This window comes from Anguilla anguilla, chromosome 11 (genome assembly GCF_013347855.1).
Source record: "Anguilla anguilla isolate fAngAng1 chromosome 11, fAngAng1.pri, whole genome shotgun sequence".
Taxonomy (NCBI): Eukaryota; Metazoa; Chordata; class Actinopteri; order Anguilliformes; family Anguillidae; genus Anguilla; species Anguilla anguilla.
Genome location: NC_049211.1, coordinates 3,077,034 through 3,101,120, shown reverse-complemented (window position 1 = coordinate 3,101,120; position 24,087 = coordinate 3,077,034). Strand labels below are relative to the sequence as shown.

The 24,087-nt window shown below is 48.0% G+C and overlaps 1 protein-coding gene across 1 annotated transcript; it reads right to left on the bottom strand.

The window, feature by feature from the left end:
- Positions 1 to 580: 580 nt before the first annotated feature.
- Positions 581 to 23,608, bottom strand: LOC118207944 (solute carrier family 41 member 1-like). Its single transcript, XM_035382161.1, has 11 exons — positions 23,245 to 23,608; positions 21,315 to 22,666; positions 16,692 to 16,799; positions 9,728 to 9,799; positions 8,897 to 9,041; positions 8,097 to 8,243; positions 5,910 to 6,057; positions 4,655 to 4,734; positions 3,663 to 3,797; positions 2,891 to 3,039; positions 581 to 1,935 (listed from the first exon to the last, which is right to left on the bottom strand). Exons 2-11 carry the CDS (start codon positions 21,708 to 21,710, stop codon positions 1,750 to 1,752), a joined length of 1,566 nt encoding a protein of 521 aa, XP_035238052.1. The 5' UTR covers positions 21,711 to 22,666; positions 23,245 to 23,608; the 3' UTR covers positions 581 to 1,749.
- Between the last annotated feature and the right edge of the window lie 479 nt (positions 23,609 to 24,087).

Here is a 24,087-nt window from a genome sequence, read left to right as displayed (position 1 = left end):
GTTAGGTCCAGCCATATACTAGGTTTTGACCTGGTCTTGTTACTGAAAGCAGAGCAAGTTTTAAAAACATGACTTAGTAAACGGCCTGAGAAATATATATGGAATGCTGATATAAATAATTTGGTCTCGAAATTGTCTGTTGAGCTAATGTATCGTGTAAATTAATTAAATTTCATGAATGCGGTAGCTATCTTGCTTATGCATGTGTGTGGTGTTTATTCATGAATGAGTGCTGTTTGTAGTGTGTGTGTGTATATATATATATAGAATAACGTTTATATTTATTTATTATTTATTTATTTATATTTCATAATCAATTCTAGCCATGAAGAGTTTAATAATTATTGAAATACAACTGTATTTAGAGGAAGATTCACAAGAGTGTTAATGGTAAAGCATGTTCACGTGAGTTCTATATCACGTGAGATTTATACATCACAGCCAACATTGTTCTGTCTGTTATTCTTATAAATCAAGCGTAAGCACAACTTACGAAATTATCTTATGATTAGGTTTTTGTCCAAGAACATTTTTATAAACTTGCCTAAAAACATACAGAACACAAATGAAGACCAGGAAATATGTAAAATAAACACTTTATTCTTAATAGAATAAACAGATGGCATGTACTGTATAGAATTTTATAATTTTACTTTTATAGTTTTACAAAATAAATTAAAACACCCCACCTTTCCCTTTAAATACATATTGACAACACAATTATAATAAACTTCAGGCACCAGTTTAGGCACACAAAGATTGCTAATGTTGTTATTTGTTGCAAGGCCTTTAAGAACAACTACCGTAATCTGTGTCATCAGCGCCCTCTTGTGGCCGTTAAGCTGCACTTCTACATACCCGCACTGACAGATTAGCCTGTGTATATGGATATATGGCTACCCGTTTACAGTCTGACATTCACCAGTTTAATATTACACAACCGTTGAATATCTCCAGTTTCGCCGGTGCCGTTAAGAGACGTTATACGCGTTCACGTTTAAGATAAAGTTGCGCGAGCTCGCACGCACGATTCACAATTCAAATGTTCAGGCCAACAATCATTAAAAAAATAATAATAAATCATCAGTGAAATACCATCATTTAAGGCTCTTCACGTGTAATAACTAATGTCCTGACACGAAAATGAAGAGGCTGGGGGTGTGGCCTCGCGTGTCTTGTTTGAGTGACAGTGGTAAAAACACAGGACACGGGGGGCAAGAGGGGCATTCAATTCCCCCCCAAAGTACCCCTATACCCCCAAGCAGCCTCAGCTGGCCCAGTGTAGGCCAGAAAGAGTTCAGTTCTTTTTGTTTTTAATGCCAACCAGCCTGTGTTAAAGGCTTAAAAAATAATAATAATAATAATAATAAAAAAATAAAAAAAGTACAAGGCACGAAACTGGGGGGGATTTCCTATGCAGGGTGAAACAACGTTACACAGGAAGTATTACCAGCCTACGCACGCTCATAACGCTGTGAAGGCTCAGCACTTGGTGATTTTTCGTGTTCCGCACGTCTTTGCAGACACACCTGCACGTGATCTGAGCCTCCACTATGGCCTGAGGTAACCATGACTGCAGGGGCGGAGGACGCCCCCCACCCCCCAAAAAAAAGACCCTAAAAAGTAAACTTTCTGCAACACCACCTCCCCCCCAAAACCATGTTAATGAGAACTCTGGCCTGGGCAATCTCAGAGGTATCATAAAGAGTAAGAGTCCAGCTCAAATTGAGGGTGGGGGTAGGGGGGGGCTCAGTCGCCCACGTCGGCGTCTCGGTCCCCGATCAGCCACAGGACGTGGAAGCAGAGCGCCAGGAAGCCGGTCCCCAGCAGGTCCCCCAGCGCCGTCAGGTACGGGATGGAGAAGTTGTCGGGGTTCATGCCCCGCCTCCACATCCAGTGCACCATCCAGTCCGCCAGGTACAGCAGCAGCAGCACCTGGGGGGGGGGGGTTATCACCTGTAAGACTCAGCACTGCCAGGCGCTCTATAAGGGCTTCTCTCCAAGGACCCCGGCCTTTAAGGTAAGAAAGCGTGTGGATGCTGGGTTTTGTGTGTGTACCTTACACAAAGAAAGAATGTGTGCATACCGTGTATTGTGTGTTTACATTATGATATGAAAGTGTGTGCAGTGTTTGCCAAATGTGATATGTAATTTAATGAATGAGTGTGATGAGAGAGATGAGTGATCAGTGTGATCAGTGATTATTGTGATGAGCGATTAGTCTGATTACTGTGATGAGTGTGATTAGTGGGATGAGAGTGATCAGTGTGATTAGGGTGATCAGTGTGATTAGTGGGATGAGAGTGATCAGTGGGATTAGTGTGATGAGTGAGATTCGTGGGATGAGAGTGATCAGTCTGATTACTGTGATCAGTGTGAATAGTGCGATGAGTGTGATTAGTATGATGTGTGATTAGTCTGATGAGTGCGATTAGTCTGATTAGTGTGCTGTTACTCTGAGTGAGGACAGTGGTGGATGTGTCGGGTGATTAGTGTGAATAGTGTGATGAGCGTGATTAGTCTGATCAGTGTGATGAGTGTGATTAGTCTGATCAGTGTGATGAGTGTGATTAGTGTGATGAGTGTGATTAGTCTGATTAGTGTGATTAGTGTGCTGTTACTCAGTGAGGACAGTGGTGGATGTGTCGATGATTAGTGTGATGAGCGTGATTAGTGTGATGAGTGTGATTAGTCTGATCAGTGTGATTAGTGTGCTGTTACTCAGTGAGGACAGTGGTGGATGTGTCGATGATTAGTGTGATGAGTGTGATTAGTATGATTACTGTGCTTGTACTCTGAGGACAGTGGTGGATGTGTCGGGTGCACAGCGCTCGTCTCTCTGTAGGTGCGGTGTCTCAGGTGCGAGCCGCTGGTCCCGGGCGTGGCTCACCTGCAGCAGCGCGGCCGCCATGTAGAAGCCGATGAAGATGGAGGTGAGGGTGGTGTGGCCGGCCTGCATGGAGCTGATGGTGTAGAGGAAGACCAGGTGCCCCGGGACCACCAGGAGGAAGAGCACCCGCGCCGAGCGAGAGTTCACATCTGCGCACACACACACGCAAATACACACACACACAAACACACGCACACACGCACGCACATACAGAAATGCACACGCACACACACACACAAGCATGCACACACACACACACACACACACACGCACGCACACACACACACACGCACACACAAACACACGCACATAAGCATACACAAACACACGCACAGACGCACACACACATATACACACATACACAAACAAACACACACACACACACGCCCATATTTAGGCTAAAGGTATTGGCCACATGGCAGTACAGTCCATTCAACTGAAATAAATTTAACACACATTATTCCGGTTTTAAGAATGAAGGTTATGATGCTGGATTCCCAGCTTGTTCTGGATGTACACTGCTCTACATTAGAAACATTAATGTTCCACATATCATTTTGTGACCGGCAGCAATCACACCACAATCTCAGTCTTTGATAATCCTGTCCAGGAAGACAATTCCTTCTCTTTATGAGCTCAAACCTGCCCTGCCAATCTGCTTGTGTTTTATTTAGGCCAGGATGCTGGGAGCACGGAGTGGGTTGGGCTGTATGTGATTGACACACGCTGTGTCCACTCAGAGAGGCCGGCAGGGCGCAGGTGTGCTGCTCACCTGGGCTGAAGAAGGTGTGGCAGGGGTTGGGACAGCGGGGGGCCGTGGCACTGGGGGCCATCATGGGGATGTTGCTCATGTGCAGGTAGGTGGAGATCCGGCTGGCTTGCACTGCCACCAGGTTCCCTCCCACACCTGCGAACGGCAGCACACAGTAACAAGCCTGAGACACAGCCCAGTGCGGCCACCAGGGGGCAGTGCTCAGCACACGCTTTCCCCCCTCAGGTTTAAATGTGGTGCCGTACCACCTGAACGGCACATTTTTAAGCACAGCTTCATCGCCTACCGTTACTTTAGCTAACCCCAACATGTTCGCGCTTCGCCTGCTCCGACTAAACGATGCAGCACCTGCGCGTGCCTCCAACGTCGGTTGTCCGTGAGTGAGTAAGTGTGTGAGTGAGTGAGTGAGTGAGTGAGTGAGTGAGTGAGTGAGTGAGTGAGTGAGTGAGTGAGTGAGTGAGTGAGTGAGTGGGTGTGTGAGTGAGTGGGTGGGTGAGTGAGTGAGTGAGTGACCACAATTTGCCATGCATAGCCCACGGCACCAGTTACTGTGCACCATGGGAAAAAAACACTGCTGGGAAAATGTATCCCTTTTAAAAAAACAAAAAAAACAAATATTTATTCACAATGCAGAAGTGCCAGTCACCAACAGAACAGACCGTGCTGTATTCTGCGACTGGGGTGTGTCATCACACAAAAGACCTATTCTTTAGGAATTCCCAAAAAGACTACCCTTTAAAAATGCTATTCCGTTCACAAACTATTCTTACTTAAACATTCTAGTGCTGATGTCACAGTCACTGCTGGTGACAGAGCAGTGGAGTTCCAGAACACTGACTTGGAATGTTTTAAAAAAAAGTTTTTGAAGTTAAAGCCTCTGTTTAAAGACTCTGCACAGGGATTACAGTACCTGCTCCACATTCACAGCAGAAAAAAAACCAAAGAACGGGGAAACGGCTCTCAAATTTAAAGAGGAAGTGGAGAGCAGTTACCGTTGATGACGGGGGTGAAGACAGCCATCCCGGCGAAGTTGGGGTTGGACACGGTCTTATCCAGGATGAGTCCCCCGATACTGCGGGAGGAGGGGCAGACAGGCCGTTACAAATACTCCGCACCACCATCAGGGACAATTAACCAATCATCAGAGCCGTCACACATACTCTGCACCACCATCAGAAACAATTAACCAATCATCAGAGCCGTCACACATACTCCGCACCACCATAAAGGATAATTAACCAATCATCAGAGCCGTCACACATACTCCGCACCACCATCAGGGACAATTAACCAATCATCAGAGCCGTCACACATACTCCGCACCACCATCAGGGACAATTAACCAATCATCAGAGCCGTCACACATACTCCGCACCACCATCAAGGACAATTAACCAATCATCAGAGCCGTCACACATACTCCGCACCACCATCAGGGACAATTAACCAATCATCAGAGCCGTCACACATACTCCGCACCACCATCAAGGACAATTAACCAATCATCAGAGCCGTCACACATACTCCGCACCACCATCAGGGACAATTAACCAATCATCAGAGCCGTCACACATACTCCGCACCACCATCAGGGACAATTAACCAATCATCAGAGCCGTCACACATACTCCACACCACCATCAGGGACAATTAACCAATCATCAGAGCCGTCACACATACTCCGCACCACCATCAGGGACAATTAACCAATCATCAGAGCCGTCACACATACTCCACACCACCATCAGGGACAATTAACCAATCATCAGAGCCGTCACACATACTCCGCACCACCATCAGGGACAATTAACCAATCATCAGAGCCGATACACATACTCCGCACCACCATCAGGGACAATTAACCAATCATCAGAGCCGTCACACATACTCCGCACCACCATCAGTGACAGTTAATCAAACACTGAGAAAGAGCAGGTGAGCACGTCGAGCCCAGAGCTTTCACAGATCAGTACTCTGAGGAGGACTCTTCCTCCCCCCCCCCCCCCCCCCCCGCCGTACCTACTGATCGCCATGGCGATGATGACCGGTTCCCACCAGCCACCCGCACACTCCCCCCCCCCCCCCCAAACACCTGCCGTACCTGCTGATCACCATGGCGATGATGACCGGCTTCCACCCACCCCCCGCTCACTCCCCCCCAACTCCTGCCGTACCTGCTGATCACCATGGCGATGATGACCGGCTTCCACCCACCCCCCGCTCACTCCCCCCCAACCCCTGCCGTACCTGCTGATTGCCATGGCGATGATGACCGGCTCCCACCCGAAGTACAGCACCTCCCGTGTGGACGGGGTGCGGTGGGCGAGGAGGACCCACAGGGGGGTCAGCGCCAGGAAGAACAGGCACACCAGCGGGTTGACGTAGGCGTGGTCCTCTGCAGGGGGCGGAGTCAGACACACAGACAGACACACGGACAGGAAGCACAGACAGACACACAGACAGGAAGCACAGCAGCTTTAAATACTTTCCAGTGCTTTAAAAACTACTTCACAATCCCTTTAGTCTGTACTGGAACCACATTTGGGCGGCACGGTGGTGCAGTGGGTAGCACTGTCGCCTCACAGCCAGAAGGTTGTGGGTTCGAATCCCGGCCTGGGTCTTTCTGTGTGGAGTTTGCATGTTCTCCCCGTGTCCGTGTGGGTTTCCTCCGGGTACTCCGGTTTCCTCCCGCAGTCCAAAGACACGCAGGTTAGGCTAACTGGAGAGTCTAAGACGCTGTTGCACACTGAAGACTCGCCTGTTCAATCTACAACTCACCCACCTGCATTCCTATCCCTCCCCCTTCACTTCCTCCTTACGCCATTAAGGAAATTACTTTTTTATTACTAATTACTAATTTTATGTCTTAAACTCACAGTGATGTTCTCCTCTACCATTGTCTCTCCGTAAAAGCGCGTCTGCCAAGTTGACTGTTTAGCTTGCAATGATTCATTTAGGCCTTGCTGGATTTACATGGTTGTTAGCTGCATTAATCAATGATTTGCATTATGGTTCTAGGATGCATGAGTCAACTCACATTTAGTGCTGTACTGAAGTCACACTCATGCTCTCTGGCCTGCCCATGTCGTTAGACAGGTACTGCTGCTCACACAGCTCTGGCTGTGGATGCATCCAAGTTCACTTGCACTGTAAGCTGCACTGAATGTGGGCATCTGGTAAATGACTTTAATGTAATGTAAACTAATGTTATGCAATTTAATGTATTGTAACGTCATGTAATACAGGACTGCCCAAGGCCACACAGCAGTGCTGGGTAGGCGCAAGTATTTTAAAGGTGTAAGAACGCATGTGATTAGAATGTTCTCTGCTGAACATTCTAATGCTGATGTCACAATCACTACTGGTGACTGAAAGCAGTGGAGTTCTAGAACACTGACTTAGAATTTTGAAAAAAACATTTTAAAAAACCTACTCTTCAGGGGGTTATGGATGCTATTTTTTCTGAAAAAGGATGGGACCCAGTGACAGAACTGTAAGGATGTGGGGGTAACAGAGGGGTGGTAATAGAGCTGTGGGGGTAACAGAGGGGTGGTAATAGAGCTGTGGGGGTAATTGAGGGGTGGTATTAGAGCTGTGGGGGTAATAGAGGGGTGGTATTAGAGCTGTGGGGGTAATAGAGGGGTGGTATTAGAGCCGTGGGGGTAATTGAGGGGTGGTATTAGAGCCGTGGGGGTAATAGAGGGGTGGTAATAGAGCTGTGGGGGTAACAGAGGGGTGGTATTAGAGCTGTGGGGGTAACAGAGCGGTGGTATTAGAGCCGTGGGGGTAATAGAGGGGTGGTATTAGAGCCGTGGGGGTAATAGAGGGGTGGTAATAGAGCTGTGGGGTAATAGAGGGGTGGTATTAGAGGTGTGGGGTAATAGAGGGGTGGTAATAGAGCTGTGGGGTAATAGAGGGGTGGTATTAGAGGTGTGGGGTAATAGAGGGGTGGTAATAGAGCTGTGGGGTAATAGAGGGGTGGTATTAGAGGTGTGGGGTAATAGAGGGGTGGTAATAGAGATGTGGGGGTAATAGAGGGGTGGTATTAGAGGTGTGGGGTAACAGAGGGGTGGTATTAGAGGTGTGGGGTAATAGAGGGGTGGTAATAGAGATGTGGGGGTAACAGAGGGGTGGTATTAGAGCTGTGGGGGTAACAGAGGGGTAGTATTAGAGCTGTGGGGGTAATAGAGGGGTGGTAATAGAGCTGTGGGGGTAACAGAGGGGTGGTATTAGAGCTGTGGGGGTAATAGAGGGGTGGTAATAGAGATGTGGGGGTAACAGAGGGGTGGTATTAGAGCTGTGGGGGTAATAGAGGGGTGGTAATAGAGATGTGGGGGTAATAGAGGGGTGGTATTAGAGCTGTGGGGGTAATAGAGGGGTGGTATTAGAGGTGTGGGGGTAACAGGGGGGTGGTAATAGAGCCTTGGTTCTCACTTAGCTCCCTGTACAGGCCGGTGCTGATGCTCGACAGCAGGGCCAGCGTGATGAGGTCACCCAGGCTGGCAGCGATGGGCGTGGCCACGTTGTCCGGGTTAATGCCCACCCTCCGAGAGGCGATAATCACCCCAATCATGATGAGACCTGTGTGGGGGGGGGGGGGGGGGGGGGGGGGGGGGAAGGAATGTGTTTGAGTACCCTCCGTTTTATTTTTGGAGAAGTTGGCAGCAACCAGGGTCACGCGATATGGATGTAAATACCCTCAGATCCAAAAATGCAACAAAAAAATGTGTGGCTGTACATTTACACAGGCCCAATCTGGAGCCAATGTATCCAGCTGAAATAACTGAAATAAAGTTAAGAAACATCATTCTGACCTCAGTTTCTGAGAATGAAAACTATGCTAGACATTCAACTCGTGCTGAATGTAGTTGGCGGCTGCTGTCATCTTGACATTTGAAGCCTAAATTACAACAATCATACAACAATGTCAATCTGATAATCCTGTCTGGGAAAACAAGTCCTTCCCTTTTTTCCCTTTCATGTGCTCAAACCTGCCCTGCCAGTTTGCTTGTTTCGGTTTGGCCTGGTCTGACGAGTTCAGAGTGTAAGATGTTCACACAGCACACATTTACACACGGGTCCGATCTGGAGCTGATACATTCACACAGGTGCACATATTTGGCACGGTCTGTAAAACCACTATGTATATATGTGTACATCATAAAAGAACCATGTAACCAGACCATGTGAGCACTGTGTCTACATGAACACCTTAAGGAAGTGTATTTAGTTACCGAGCAGCAGGGAGGCAATGAACGCCGTGGCCACGCTGCTGGCACAGAGGAGCACGGCGTGCTGGATGTCGAAGTGGCCCTCGGGGACCCAGCCGAACACGACGGCCGCCACCGACGCCATGAAGCCCACCACGGTGGCCTGGACCTGGGGGGGGGGGGGGGGCAGGCAAGGGGGGGGGGGAGGGGTCAGTCGTGGGGGGGGGGGGCAGGCTTTCCTCTCGAGACACACCCACCCTCCACCCCTCCACCGTTCACTCTCGCCTCCCCATTTGCTCTACCTGACAGGTGACCCCGTTTAGGGGAGGGGTTCAGGCTCACCTGTACTCTACCTGACAGGTGACCCCGTTTAGGGGAGGGGTTCAGGCTCACCTGTACTCTACCTGACAGGTGACCACGTTTAGGGTAGGGGTTCAGGCTCACCTGTACTCTACCTGACAGGTGACCCTGTTTAGGGGAGGGGCTCAGGCTCACCTGCACTCTACCTGACAGGTGACCACGTTTAGGGGAGGGGCTCAGGCTCTCCTGTGCTCTACCTGACAGGTGACCCCGCACACAGGAGAGGTTGAGGCTCACCTGAATGAGGGACAGGTTCCCCACCACCAGCCACGCCGACCCTCCACCCCTCCCCCATTTACTGTGGCCTCACCTGTACTCTACCTGACAGGTGACCCCGTTTAGGGTAGGGGTTCAGGCTCACCTGTACTCTACCTGACAGGTGACCCCGTTTAGGGTAGGGGTTCAGGCTCACCTGTACTCTACCTGACAGGTGACCCCGTTTAGGGGAGGGGTTCAGGCTCTCCTGCGCTCTACCTGACAGGTGACCCCGCTCACCTGAATGAGGGACAGGTTCCCCACCACCAGCCTCCACACATCGCGTCCGGCGTCCATCTGTCCGACGTTGGCCTGGAGGAGCGGGAGAGACACAGAGTCAGTCCGCACCTCGGACAGGAAATGAGCTCCCACGAACGCGCGGCGGTGAGTGATGCAACTTCCTGTCGCGGCTGAGGGTCACTGGAATGCGCCGCTTTTTTTTGGTTTGAATTCCTGTTTTTCGGCTCAGGGACACATCCTGCATGGAAATATCCACCAATCACAGACGCCATTGTTCAGGTTTGTTCCTTATTCTATTATGGCAGTTCCAGTCAGACTCTCTCTACATCAAAGCGGTCCTCAGTCCTCAGTCCAGTTCCCTGTACAAAGCGCTGAACTGTCCTGTTCTATGCGGTTCATTGGTACAGACGGATCCCGGCTGTTTGTCGGTTGCAGGGTACGGGCGTGGTGGGTACGTGCGCAGGTCTGTGGTCTGGCCGATCCGGCCTGTTCGCTTCCCTGGCCGTTTGACCGCATCAGTGTTTAACTGAGAGTCATCGCCCAGACACGTGCGAAGGGAAAGTCCTCTTTTTTTTTTTTTTTTTTTTTACATTTGTGTTCAAACAGGAGAGGCGCGGGGACATTCTGGGTGGAATTCGGTTTGCGTAACCGTAGCGATGAAGGGGAACACCGCTTTTCTGTGTACAAAAGGTTAGATTTTTGGTCAGATTAACTTTTTTTTTTTTGTTTTTTTTTCAACTGCCGGGGGAGGAAGAGTTTTAAAAACACTTCTGTAGCTACTCTGTAGACGCAGCAGGTTACATCACAGTAAATAACCAATGCTACTACCCTTATTTTTTAGCTTAGATTTCAGCAGTTTAAAGGTTGTTTTTTTGAGCTGAATCGCTGCGTCACAGACATCTCTTTTAAGCTGTTGCTGCTGTGGTTGCATTTATTATATCTATGACAGCAAAGTGCACGTGTGTATTTTCCACGTGCCATATTAAAAAAACAAACAAATAGCCGACTGCACCTACTGCAACAGCTACAGCCATAAATAACAGCTTCATTATTATTATTAATATTCATTTATATTCATAAACATGGTGTTGTTAGAAATGGAGAAGAGAATTATCCTCCAGATGATACCAGTGTTAAGAGGCCGCACTGCTGGTCACCTGTTAGAGAGGGACGCTAAGGCTAACCGGTGACACTGACCCTGGTCGCTTGTTAGGGAAGGACGCTAATGCTAACCAGTGACACTGAGCCTGGTCGCTTGTTAGGGAGGGACGCTAATGCTAACCGGTGACACTGACCCTGGTGGCTTGTTAGGGAAGGACGCTAATGCTAACCAGTGACACTGAGCCTGGTCGCTTGTTAGGGAGGGACGCTAATGCTAACCGGTGACACTGACCCTGGTGGCTTGTTAGGGAAGGACGCTAACCGGTGACACTGACCCTGGCCGCTTGTTAGGGAAGGACGCTAATGCTAACCGGTGACACTGACCCTGGTGGCTTGTTAGGGAGGGACGCTAATGCTAACCGGTGACACTGACCCTGGTGGCTTGTTAGGGAGGGACGCTAACGCTAACCGGTGACACTGACCCTGGTGGCTTGTCAGGGAAGGACGCTAATGCTAACTGGTGACACTGACCCTGGTGGCTTGTTAGGGAGGGATGCTAATGCTAACCGGTGACACTGACCCTGGTGGCTTGTTAGGGAGGGATGCTAATGCTAACTGGTGACACTGACCCTGGTGGCTTGTTAGGGAGGGACGCTAATGCTAACTGGTGACACTGAGCCTGGTCGCTTGTTAGGGAGGGACGCTAATGCTAATTGGTGACACTGACCCTGGTCGCTTGTTAGGGAAGGACGCTAACGCTAACCGGTGACACTGACCCTGGTTGCTTGTTAGGGAGGGACGCTAACGCTAACCGGTGACACTGACCCTGGTGGCTTGTCAGGGAAGGACGCTAATGCTAACTGGTGACACTGACCCTGGTGGCTTGTTAGGGAGGGATGCTAATGCTAACCGGTGACACTGACCCTGGTGGCTTGTTAGGGAAGGACGCTAATGCTAACCGGTGACACTGACCCTGGTGGCTTGTTAGGGAGGGACGCTAATGCTAACTGGTGACACTGAGCCTGGTCGCTTGTTAGGGAGGGACGCTAATGCTAACAGGTGACACTGAGCCTGGTGGCTTGTTAGGGAAGGACGCTAACGCTAACCGGTGACACTGACCCTGGTTGCTTGTTAGGGAGGGACGCTAACGCTAACCGGTGACACTGACCCTGGTGGCTTGTCAGGGAAGGACGCTAATGCTAACTGGTGACACTGACCCTGGTGGCTTGTTAGGGAGGGATGCTAATGCTAACCGGTGACACTGACCTTTGTTGCTTGTTAGGGAAGGACGCTAATGCTAACCGGTGACACTGACCCTGGCCGCTTGTTAGGGAAGGACGCTAATGCTAACCGGTGACACTGACCCTGGCCGCTTGTTAGGGAGGGACGCTAAGGCTAACCGGTGACACTGACCCTGGCGCATCTGTGTGTTTGTGTGGTTCTGATTTATCTGAGTGGATAACCGGCCCAGGCCGCTGATCTGGGAACTGCGGTGCCCCTGCCAGAGTCGGGGGTCACGGTGACAGAACAGGAACACGCCGTGCTGAACCAAACGCAGTCCAGGGCCCTGTTTAACGAAGCAGGACTCCTGAGCTAACTGGATAACTGCGCTGACTAAAGCCCGGAACCCTCCCAAATCCGGAGCATGGACTTAAGGATATTCACGTAGCGCGATTACAGAAGTAGAAAGGGGAAGTAAAAAGGGCTGTTCCAGGTATTACAGTTATCCAGCTAGTAATTCTGCTTCGTGAAATACACCCCTGAGCAGAAACATGTTGTGCTAAACCAGCGGTGTCCAATCTTATCTGAAAAGGGCCGGTGTGGTTGCAGATTTATGTTGTAACCCAGCATTACAACACGTGGGGGGGGGGGGCTATTATATTATATAAGCAGGATTACTGAGCTAGCAGGATAACTGCACTGAGTAAAACCCGGAACGGCTCTATTTCACTTCAGTCCGTGTTCCAGATTTGGGAGGGTTCCGGGTTTTACTCAGCGCAGTTCCCCCCCCCAGATAACTCTGTGATCCCGCTTTGTGAAACAGAGCACGGAGCGAAAGCACATCGAGCTAAACCAAGTGCACTTCCCTTCCCCCCCCCCCCCCCCCCCCCCCCGAGACAAAATCGTATCTTTGCCCTCACACCCAGTAACTGAGATAAGAAGCACTGTAAAATGAATTTACGTCTTCAAACAACAGCCTCTCCCAGCTCTGTGATTGCTTTGCCACACACAGGAAACCCAAACTTATAGCAGATTAAGCAAATACCATTAGAATAACATCTATTTCTAAATGTGCACCAAAACCGACGGCATGCAAATGCACTTGGCTCTGCAAACAGCAGGAGCAGCAAATCAGCCAATCAGGGCTCTGTTTCACAAAGCAGGAGTTAGGCTGGATAACTGCACTGAGTAAAACCCGGAGCACCTCCCGAATCTGGAACATGGACTGAAGTAAAAAAAGAGCTGTTCCGGGTTTTACTCGGTGCAGTTATCCAGCCTAGCTCAGTAATCCTGCTTTGTGATACAATCCCCAGGTTGGGAGGATGACAAATACCACAATAAAAAGAATTCTCTGGGTGTGGCACTGTGGTTAGGAAACTGTGTAGCAAGGGAGGTTGCAAGTTCAGTTCCCAAGTGTGGCACAGCCAGTTGTACTCATGAGCGCAAGGTACTTAACCTGAGCTGCTTCAGTAAATATCCTGCTGCATAAATGGATTGTGTGTAAAATGTAAGCTGTTTAAGCTGCTCTGAATAAGAGCATCTGCTGAATGCCTGAATGAAACACTAATTCGATGATTTCTCTGGCACCCAAACAACAACAACAACAAAGAACACTAAATGCACGCAGGCCTTGAGGAAAAAAATCGCATGCAACAGCATAAATGAAACCACAGTACAAACAGTACAGGCAGAAGAGAAAATGAAATGACCGGAGCAGTAAAAATAGAGTCATAAAGAATGAAAATCATGCTGAACAATGCTTTTTTTTTTTCTTTCTTTCTTTTCTTTTTTTAAAGAAAAGTGGAAAGCAGAACTGGTCTGAGCAGCTCGACTGTAACCCTGCCTGCCTGGGCTGCTCTTCCAGTCTCTGGAAATGGAAGGGAGAGATTCATGTGATCAACTGCAGCACAAGGAGGGACCATTCCTCTCTGAAGGAACTGCATTACCCGGAGAGAGAGAGAGATAGAGAGGAAAATGACAAAAATGTGGTCTAAACCAGTCACGTTTCACACTGACCACACTGGCGCAAGCCATAGCAATAAACGCTTAAAAAGACCTCAGCCTTTATCAGAGGAAATCTGCGAGTCAGAGCGTTTCATAACACGCCTGACCCCCCCCCCCCCACCCCCCCACCCCCACCCCCCCCAGTGCCGCACTCCACACACACAGCCAGACGCAAACGGTGGCCTGCTTGTGCTGTTTTTTCTTTATTTTTCTCCTCCATTGGGAAATGTTTTGTTTTTGTTTTTTTGCATTTGTTTTTTGTCTCAGAACGTCTCAGAATTGGGATTTCCATGCGCCCAATTTTTCATAACCAGTACGCTCAGCACGTCACAACGACACACCCAGAACGCCACAGAGAAGCCCAGACGCCTCGTCCTCCGGCCCAAACTTTCTAAGTGCCACAGTTAGGCCTCGTCCGCCTCGAGATCGAGCGTGAGAACGTCCCGCTCCCCGCTCCCCCCCCCCCCCGCCCCCGACGAGCCAGGTCACTCTCCAGGTGCTCCGCAGCCCAACCTTCCAAACCCTCAGCAGGCCGACCTCCGACCTCCACCACAAACCGCTCGTAAACCGCCCGGTCACCGCCAATAACACCGCACGCGCCGCTCCTCCTGGTCCGCTACGCCCGGCACACTGAGCCGCTCGCTCCCTCTCAGCTCTCTCTCTCAGCCGCGAATCCAAGACCAGCTCTGACCCACTATAAACAGAACCCTGCTCCTAACGCACTCGCTTTCCCTGAACACGGTAAAACGATCCCTAGAACACCATTCAAAAACCCTGATTCTGTTACCGTAAAAAAAATCCCTAAATCCCCACTCAAAACCCTGATTCTGTTACCGTAAAAACAATCCCTAAATCACCACTCAAAACCCTGATTCTGTTACCGTAAAAACAATCCCTAAATCCCCGCTCAAAACCCTGATTCTGTTACCGTAAAAACAATCCCTAAATCCCCGCTCAAAACCCTGATTCTGTTACCGTAAAAACAATCCCTAAATCCCCACTCAAAACCCTGATTCTGTTACCTTAAAAACAATCCCTAAATCTCCACTCAAAAGCCTGATTCTGTTACCGTAAAACCAATCCCTAAATCACCGCTCAAAACCCTGATTCTGTTACCGTAAAAACAATCCCTAAATCACCGCTCAAAACCCTGATTCCGTTACCGTAAAAACAATCCCTAAATCCCCGCTCAAAACCCTGATTCTGTTACCGATGAGCATTCACGTACTGCTGAAACACCGCGGCGCACGCTGCAGACGGATACGTCACAGCCGTGCTTGTGCAGGCCTTATCAGCGCTGCTTGGATCTGAGCACCATTAATGATTACAGGACTGCTGATTCAGACGGGAACATGATGACACGTTCAACAGGTAGCGTCACTGTGAGCGTCTGCCCGCGCGAAACCATCGCAGCATTGGTTAGCACCGGTGGCTAAACACACAAAGCAGAATAATTTTATATTCACCCCCACATGCCCCCCCCCCCCCCCCCCCCAATTTTGTACTGGCAGTCATGCCTTGATCCGCCACCACTGTGGCTGAGAGTCCCATGGAAAGAGCACTGCAGTGATATATTACCTGCTTACCGGGGGGGACCAATGCAGAGTAACCTGAGGAGTCCTGACCCATTTAAACTGATGTGATCCTTTTATTTTGGTGCTTACTTTCTAAAGGTGAGACAGAATAACGCAACACACATTGCTCTTCTGTGAATCTGAAACCCTGTGTTGTTTCTGCCACCAGTTTTTGATTTAGTCATGGTCTTAAATCTTCTGACTAAAATGCATTTTAGTTTTGGTCATATTTTAGTCATGCCTTCTCCATTAATTTTAGTCAAGACAAAAATGACTAAAATCAGATTTATTTTAAGTTGACGAAAAGAACCAGGTATTTTAGTCACATTTAAGGCCTAACTTAATTTTTTGCCACATTTAATGCCCTGCCTCCAGTAAATGCCACGACTAAAATACTGTGTAACATACTCAGTGTTTATGACGACACGTCAGTCACCACAGTGCATGTCCCTGTTACCAGTGAACACACCAGCTTCACTTGTGCTGACAGTCATAATCAGCTGCAGTGTGAACGTCACTGTCACAAAGCAGCTTCACTCTTCAGAGGACAATAAAGACAGATTTTAGCCACTGTGGCCCTAGCCTCTGGAACAGTCTGCCTAAGGATCTGAGGGACTCCTCCTCTGTGGACCTTTTTAAAAGGAACCTTAAGACATATCTTTTTAGCCTGGCTTTTACTCAGTGGAAAGTGTGATGTAAGGTAACAAATTAGTGGTAGCCAGGTAAATGAAGGTAATGAAAAGGAAGGTAATGTTAGGTGTGCACACTCACGGCAATTGAACATGTGATGTAATGGAAGGTAACTAATCAGAGGTAGCCAGGTAAATGAAGGTAATGTAACGGGAGGTAATGTTAGGTGTGCACTCACGGCAATGGAACGTGTGATGTAATGGAAGGTAATGAATCAGAGGTAGCCAGGTAAATGAAGGTAATGTAAAGGAAGGTAATGTTAGGTGTGCACTCACGGCAATGGAACGTGTGATGTAATGGAAGGTAATGAATCAGAGGTAGCCAGGTAAATGAAGGTAATGTAAAGGAAGGTAATGTTAGGTGTGCACACTCACGGCAGTGGAAAGCCTGGACGCCAGGGTCATCTCCAGGTTTCCTTTGAGGCCGAGCAGCGCTGGCACCAGGATGAAGACCTCGGTCACGTCCTTAAACACCGTCCAGTGCTGCATCGCAAACAGAGAACAGAGAACACTCTGAAAGACGTTAAACTCACACAGACAAACAAAACACACATGCACGCACACACGCATACACACGCACAAACACAGACATATACACACGCACACACATATACATGCATGTACAAACATGGACATATACACACGCATGTACAAACACACACATATACACACACATAAACATATACACACACACATGCACAAGAACACACACACACACATACGCACACACGCATGCACACACACAAATATACACACACGCATACATACATACACACACACACACACACACACACACACACACACACACACACACACACACACACATTACAAACTGTTCTAGTATGTCACCACCTCAGGATGCTGCTATAATTGTTATTACCTTCATCACAAAGCTTGTTATGTCAAAGAGGTTTTAAGTTACACAAAGCACAAGGTAACTAAAGGTACAATAGGTACTCTGTTTGTATCTCGCAAAGTTGGGCTCAATTCCATTGAAATTTAGCCACTGAGGAAGTGAAATGAAATTGAACGCATGGCTTGATAATGTCCATAATGTTCTCGACGTTATTCACAAAGAATTAGGCCTAAGATGAGTTTCAGTTAATTTCCTGACGAACTGACTAAATTGGAACTCCATGCCGTAGAAAGGTCACATGGTTTTTTGGAAGGCCCTTCCTGTGACTTGATATCATAAAATGAATGCAATTTTGGCAACAACAAAAAAAACCCACACACATTCCACCACAGGATGAGACTGCATTAATCCCAAAAACAACACAGAGAAGCTGATTGGCTGTCACTGACGTACGCGTTTCATTCAGGTTCTGCGGCTTGAGGCAGAACCAACTGGAAAAAAAGGTACGCAGGTAAGAAGCCCTGGGGCCAGTCACACCTGTGCCGGGGAGGACAGGTGACGTTCACACTCAGGGATTTAAAAAAGGCACTATATATATATAGAGATGTGGGGGCAATATCTTTCCTGGTCTGGATGTGGAGATTAAATTTTAAAAAACGCTTAAGACTTCATAACTTTATAAGCAAAGCAGGCTTATTTTATCTTGTTTCATAAATCCTGTCAGGCCAGCACCACAGGACCTTACCGTGGAGATGAACTGAAACATTGGGGCAGGAGGGCAGCTATTCTGAACTGGACCATTAGATATTAAATTGTTCCAGGACCGGCCTGAAAAATACTTCTTCTGAACTGTAAGCGATACAAAGTGCTACTTGACATTAAAAAAAGTAGTATTTGACTTTTAAATGGACGGCATGTAAATCCCTGGTCAGTAAGGTAATGCATATCCCAATGGCGACATAGCTCAGGTGGCGACATAGCTCAGGAGGCAAGAGGTAAGACCGATTGTCTGGCAGTCGGAGGGTTGCCAGGTCAAACCCCACCCTGGGCGTGTCGAAGTGTCCTCGAGCAAGACACCTAACCCCTAACTGCTCTGGCGAATGAGAGGCATCAATTGTAAAGCGCTTTGGATAAAAGCGCTATATAAATGCAGTCCATTTACCCAATCCAACGTGCAGTCCGATCTTTTTGGCCACGTAAATTAGGCTAGACTGTGAAAATTACATTTTTGCCTCAGGGCTCCTCAATCTTAATCCATAAAGGGCTGGGGTGGGTGCAAACTGGTTTCAACCGAGCACTTGCACTTTGTGGATCTGCTAATCGAGGTCCATCACTAAGACTCCAGCGGTTGATCAGTAGAATCAGGTGTGTTTTACTGCTTGGTTGGAACAAAGCCAGCACCCACACCGGCCCTTTCAGGATAAGACTGAGAAGCCCTGATTCAGCCCAATAGGGAGAGGTATAGCACGGTAGAAAGCATTGGAGAGCGTAGCTCAGTGCCTCCCAACCCTGCCTCCGGAGACCTACCGTCCTGTAGGTTTTCACTCCAACCCTAACAAAGCACACCTCGCTCGACAGCTAGAGCAGGGCTGCCCAACCCTGTTCCTGGAGATCTACTGTCCCGTAGGTTTTCACTCCATTACATTACATTACATTTATTTAGCAGAGGCTTTTATCCAAACCAACCTCCAAACCTAACAAAGCGCACATCATTCAACAGCCAGAGATCAGCAGAACATCACTGCGGGCTGCAGAGAGGAAGTGGAGGAAATCCCGATCCTCTGATGACCTGACCGCATATCACACCCTGCTGGCGACTCTCACATCTGCCCTCACATCAGCTAAAGCCTAATTTTTCCAATCAAAGATCAGTGCATGTGTCTCTAACCCACGAAAACAATTCTCCACCTTTTCTTCCCTCCTCATTCCTCCTCCACCCCCATCTCCCTCTTCCCTCTTCCCTCTCCGCAGATGACTTTCTGGCCGCCTTTGAAGGAAAGGTGGCTACAGTCCCCCTGGGACAAACCCACGGCCACGCTGACCTCCTTTGAGATGCTGGAGGACTCCAATGTGCTGTAACTCATCACTTCTCATCTACAGTCCTCCAATCCATTTCCAGCGAGATCCTTCCCTATCTGTCCTGCTTTGTTAATTCCTCCCTTGCCTCTGGTCATGTTCCCTCTGATTTTAAGATGGCTCACGTTACCCCACTCCTCAAGAAACCCACCTCAGACCCCTCTGATGTAATGAATTAATCGACCAGTATCGCTTCTACCTCTCCTGTCCAAAACCCTTGAGCAAGCAGTGCTTAAACACTGACCTCTTTTCTCCATCAGAACGACCTGCTATACCCTCACCATTCTGGCGTCTGATCTGGGTACTCAACAGAGACTGCACTCCTAGCTGTGACGGAGGCACTCTCCACTGCAAGAGCCTCACGCCTCTCCTCTGTCCTGATTCTCCTTGACCTGTCTGCAGCATTTGACATGGTCAACCACAAAATACTCCTCTCCACCTTGGCTGAGATGGGCATTGCTGGGACCGCCCTGTCTTGGTTCGCTTCCTATCTTGCAGATATGTCCTACCAGGGTACCTGGATGGGGTCTGCCTCTGCTTCTCATCCCCTTGTTACGGGAGTACCACAGGGATCTGTACTGGGTCCTCTGCTGTTCTTTATATACACCAAATCTCTTGGTTTAGTTATTAATTCACACGGCTTCTCCTATCATTGTTATGCAGATGACACGCAACTCTTCTTTTCTTTCTCCCCCTCTGCCTCACAGGTTGATGATAAGATATCTTCCTGCCTGGCTGACATCTCTACCTGGATGGCCGGCCAGCCACCACCTGAAGCTCAACCTCAACAAAACTGAGCTGCTGTTCTTCCCATACAAGACCTCCCTACTACGTGAGCTCTCAATCACGGTTGATGGCACCACAGTGACTGCCTCTCACTTTGCAAAGAGCCTGGGGGTGGTCCTGGATGACCAGCTGGACCTCAAGGAGCAAATCAAGGCAACATCACGGTCCTGCAGATTCCTTCTGTACAACATCAGAAGGATTCGACCATACCTGACTACGCACTCTACCCAGCGGCTTATCCAGGCTATGGTGACCTCCCGCCTTGATTACTGCAACTCTCTCCTTGCAAGCCTGCCAGCTTGTGCCATAAAGCCACTACAGATGATTCGAAATGCTGCTGCCCGACTCATCTACAGCCTTCCCAAATTCTCCCACGTCACTCCTCTGCTGCGGTCACTCCACTGGCTACCGGTCGCTGCCAGGATCCGGTTCAAAGTCCTGACCCCCCGAGGTTAGGTCAGCATAGTGTTCACTGTGTGAACTAAACTATGTTCTTGGCTAGAAATAGCTGTACAATACTTATTTTGTATCTTATTGAACCTGCGTTTTGTAGTTGTCCATGACCATGAAATGCACTTTTGTACATCGTTTTGGATAAAAGCGTCTGCCAAATAAATATAAAGGTAATGTAATCTTGCTGAGCTGCTAATTAGTAGAATCAGGTGTGTGTCAAATTAGGGTTGAAATGAAACACTACAGGACAGTAGATCTCCAGGAGCAGGGCTAGACAGCCCTGGTGTAAATAAACTGCCCCTGTCACCGTGGGCAGACTCACCATACCATTATAACATTAAGCCAAGCCAAGCCAAACCTGTTTACTTCAGCTAGACGGACTCCGCTGTAGTTGTGGTAAACCAAAAATTGCTCTGTGTGGGATAGCCTATAGCAGCTAGCTTACATTTCACTGTTCTCTTCTTTTACCGGAAAGGGTAGTTCTAGGGCAACTGGGCTTATAGCTTATTTTCTACTTCCATTCCCTTAGACATTCACTTCACTGAGTACTGTGGATTATTGGGTCTGCAGCAAAACTTACTATCTGCAAAGTAATTCCCCGGGGTCTGAGTAAAACCTTAAAAAACACACACACACACACACACACACAGACACATACACACACACACACACACACACACACAGTATGGATATATCTGCTAACATGACAACCGTTGTTCCTCTGTTCCTCTATTGTTAAACGCTGGTATTTAAACTTGGCAAGCTACAGACCTAATGTACCACTACTACTTTCGAACAACAAGCTAAGCAGCGACACACTCACTCACCTGAACAATGTCCAAAACCATGCCGGCGGCTACCATGCCGAAGCCGGCAAGCAAGAACGGAAACACAACCTGTACCCCGATGGAGAAGGTCGTCTCCTTCGGAATGTTCTGCCGGTCGGAGTCGTCGCTGTCCCGCGCCGGGAGGGCTTGCTCCAGGAGAGCGTCATCCTCACGCTCGCCCTTGTCGTTGGCACTGAACTCGCAGACCGGCTCGGACCCCTCTCCGGGGGACTCGTTTTGCCCAGGGACGCAGTTCAAAACAGTCAGCTCGTAATCCTCGGTACCCCGCGGGTGCTCAGCGAGGCTATCCGGTGCGACTAGGTTCACCGACCCATTTGAAAAGTGGAACGCAGTGGGGTCACTTTGGGTTTTCGTTTTTAATGAACCAGAAGACATAGTAGTGCAATTTCTCCCTTAAACAGATAGGGTTGCTTAAAATAAAAAAATTAAACAAATTAAATATGAAAACATAGGGCGATTTTTTTTTTTTACCGAACTAGTATTAAATAAAACTAGATAACGAAGATTTTGAAATTAAACATAATTTGCCCTTAGATTCAGAATCGAAAGATGATTTTACCCCCATCGCGACTGAAGAAGTAGACGAAACCCACGTTTCCTCCCCGTACAAGATGCAAATGTTGAATAAGCGTGGTGGAAACACAGACTTCACCTCCTTCATTATCCAGTGTAAATGTAAGTATTTTTCAAAGGCTCAAAGAAGAATTAACGGCTCGCGTTATTACTGTCCGTTAAATGGCTGAAAAACACCACCACAATGACCTGGAGATGGAGACTTCCCAAAATATTTCCTGGTCGTGGTGTTTTCTTTCAAGTTACTGTCGCACTGTACGAACAGAGTTTGCACACAGTGGTGGAATCTCTTACATTTTGAGAAACTTCCCCGAATTTGTTCTAACCGCCGATTGGTCTAACCACATACCATTCCATTATTCATTTGAGATACACTACTACAAACACACACTACTTCTCTTCCTGGTCTGAATGTGAAGTTCCTGTGGTGACGTACATGTTGAGAACACATGCAGTTCCGGTGATGGAACACTGGGTCAAGCAATAGTAAAAGTACAACTTGATTGTGACGCAGAGCAAAAACTCATCTTCTTATTATAAATTGATAATTGTTTCCTAGGTGAATGGCTCGCAATCCGACGAGGTGTGCAACCAGCACAGCACCGTGGGGTTCTTGGAGTTGCAGAAGTCTCCACGGGGAGCTGACGTCTCACCTCACTCCACGTGGCAAAACACCTAACATAAAATTACGTGATGCTTCAGTAGTTGCTGGTCTGGTGACGTGTGGTCATCTAACGTCACCACTTTGGTTCCTCATTCTACAAAATAAATGAGTTCATTTAAATGCTTTTTAAAACGCGTCAGAAGCCTACATCACAATCATCAACAATAATAATTCGAAAACAAGCAGGGTAGCCTAATCGATTTATAAGGATCGCGCGACGATCACACAAGGACCATCGGATGAATAGCCTTACTACTAAAGTAACACGAAAAGTTTGCATTAAAACAGCCTTATGTAAAACAACTACGTTGACAATAACCACGAGCCAATAACATTCGCCAAAGTAGAGAGCAGACAACGGTGCAATGTATCAACAAATCAAAAATAATAAGATCAACAATACGCGTTTAAACAGCTGCACTTGTACGGTCCTCCTGCGTTACGGACATTGCCCTGTCTTAACGGCATTTATCAACCAACACATCTGCCTCGCGGATAACATCATAACAGCGCGGGACCGTCACACGCATGAAACATAAAATTCCAGTTGTCGTATGCGCGCAGTGTAGCGCATGCAATGCTCAGTCAAGCAACCTAAAGATGTCTGCGTTTCGTACAAATGAAATTCAATCTGTGACTACACCATATAGGTGCAGGTACCGCAACAACTACCTGGAATTCGAGTCCAAAAAGGCACGAGCACGAAATAAATCACTTCACTGAAAACACGTCATGACCAACCACATAATATAACTGTGGCCAGTCAAATCCTGTGGTGTTGAACTACTTTGCCTCCGTTGCTGGCTGTCAATTTATTTTGCCACAAAGGAAGTAACGAAAGAGGCGGGCGAACACTGACGTGAACATTACAAACCTACCACACCAGTAATTTCTTGCCTGTCGGTGTGAACGATTGGCCGTAAAGTGCGAAGTCAATAAAGGCGCCCAGGGTTGTCACAGCGTCTCCGCGTGCTGCAAACTTGTTTTTAAAAAAGTAAACTATGCATGAATCAAAGTGTGAATTGTGCGGACTGCTTTAACTACGATTGAATGCAAGAAAGGAATGTCTTTTTTGTGTGAATTATAATTTGATCGAAATGCAACTCCCACAGGTAGCTCCTCCTTACTGCCAAAAAAGATGATTGGAAGCACATCTGTGGTTGTAACTCAAAGTCCAGTGTTTAAACTTACAGTGCGTTGAAAATAGTTTGCATTTATCGCCGTTTATGAACACAAGTGGAACACAGGTAAACGAAAGAACACGATAACAACCACTCACTGGTGTCCGCGCGCAAGGAATTACGTAGGCTATGATAGCAAATATTGCGCAATATCCAATTTGTGTCTGTGTTTAAAAAAAAAAAAGTGAAATACGTTTTCCTTGTTTAAAATGCTTACGTTTTAAAATGTAGGCTATTCGCTGAATTCCGCAATACTGTATGTGTCCGAAGTTCTCTTATGTAGGCCACTACAACACCATAGTATAAACGTCACACTAGAACTAGTCGGGGAAGT

What these genes read in the sequence shown, in the direction of transcription:
- LOC118207944 (XM_035382161.1), bottom strand. Translation starts at nt 21,710, where the DNA reads ATGTCTTCTGGTTCATTAAAAACGAAAACCCAAAGTGACCCCACTGCG. An exon ending in CATTGCCTCCCTGCTGCTCG is followed by an intron (nt 8,244 to 8,896) that starts GTAACTAAATAC and finishes CCCCCCACACAG; the next exon opens with GTCTCATCATGATTGGGGTG. An exon ending in CTTCACCCCCGTCATCAACG is followed by an intron (nt 3,798 to 4,654) that starts GTAACTGCTCTC and finishes TGCCGTTCGCAG; the next exon opens with GTGTGGGAGGGAACCTGGTG.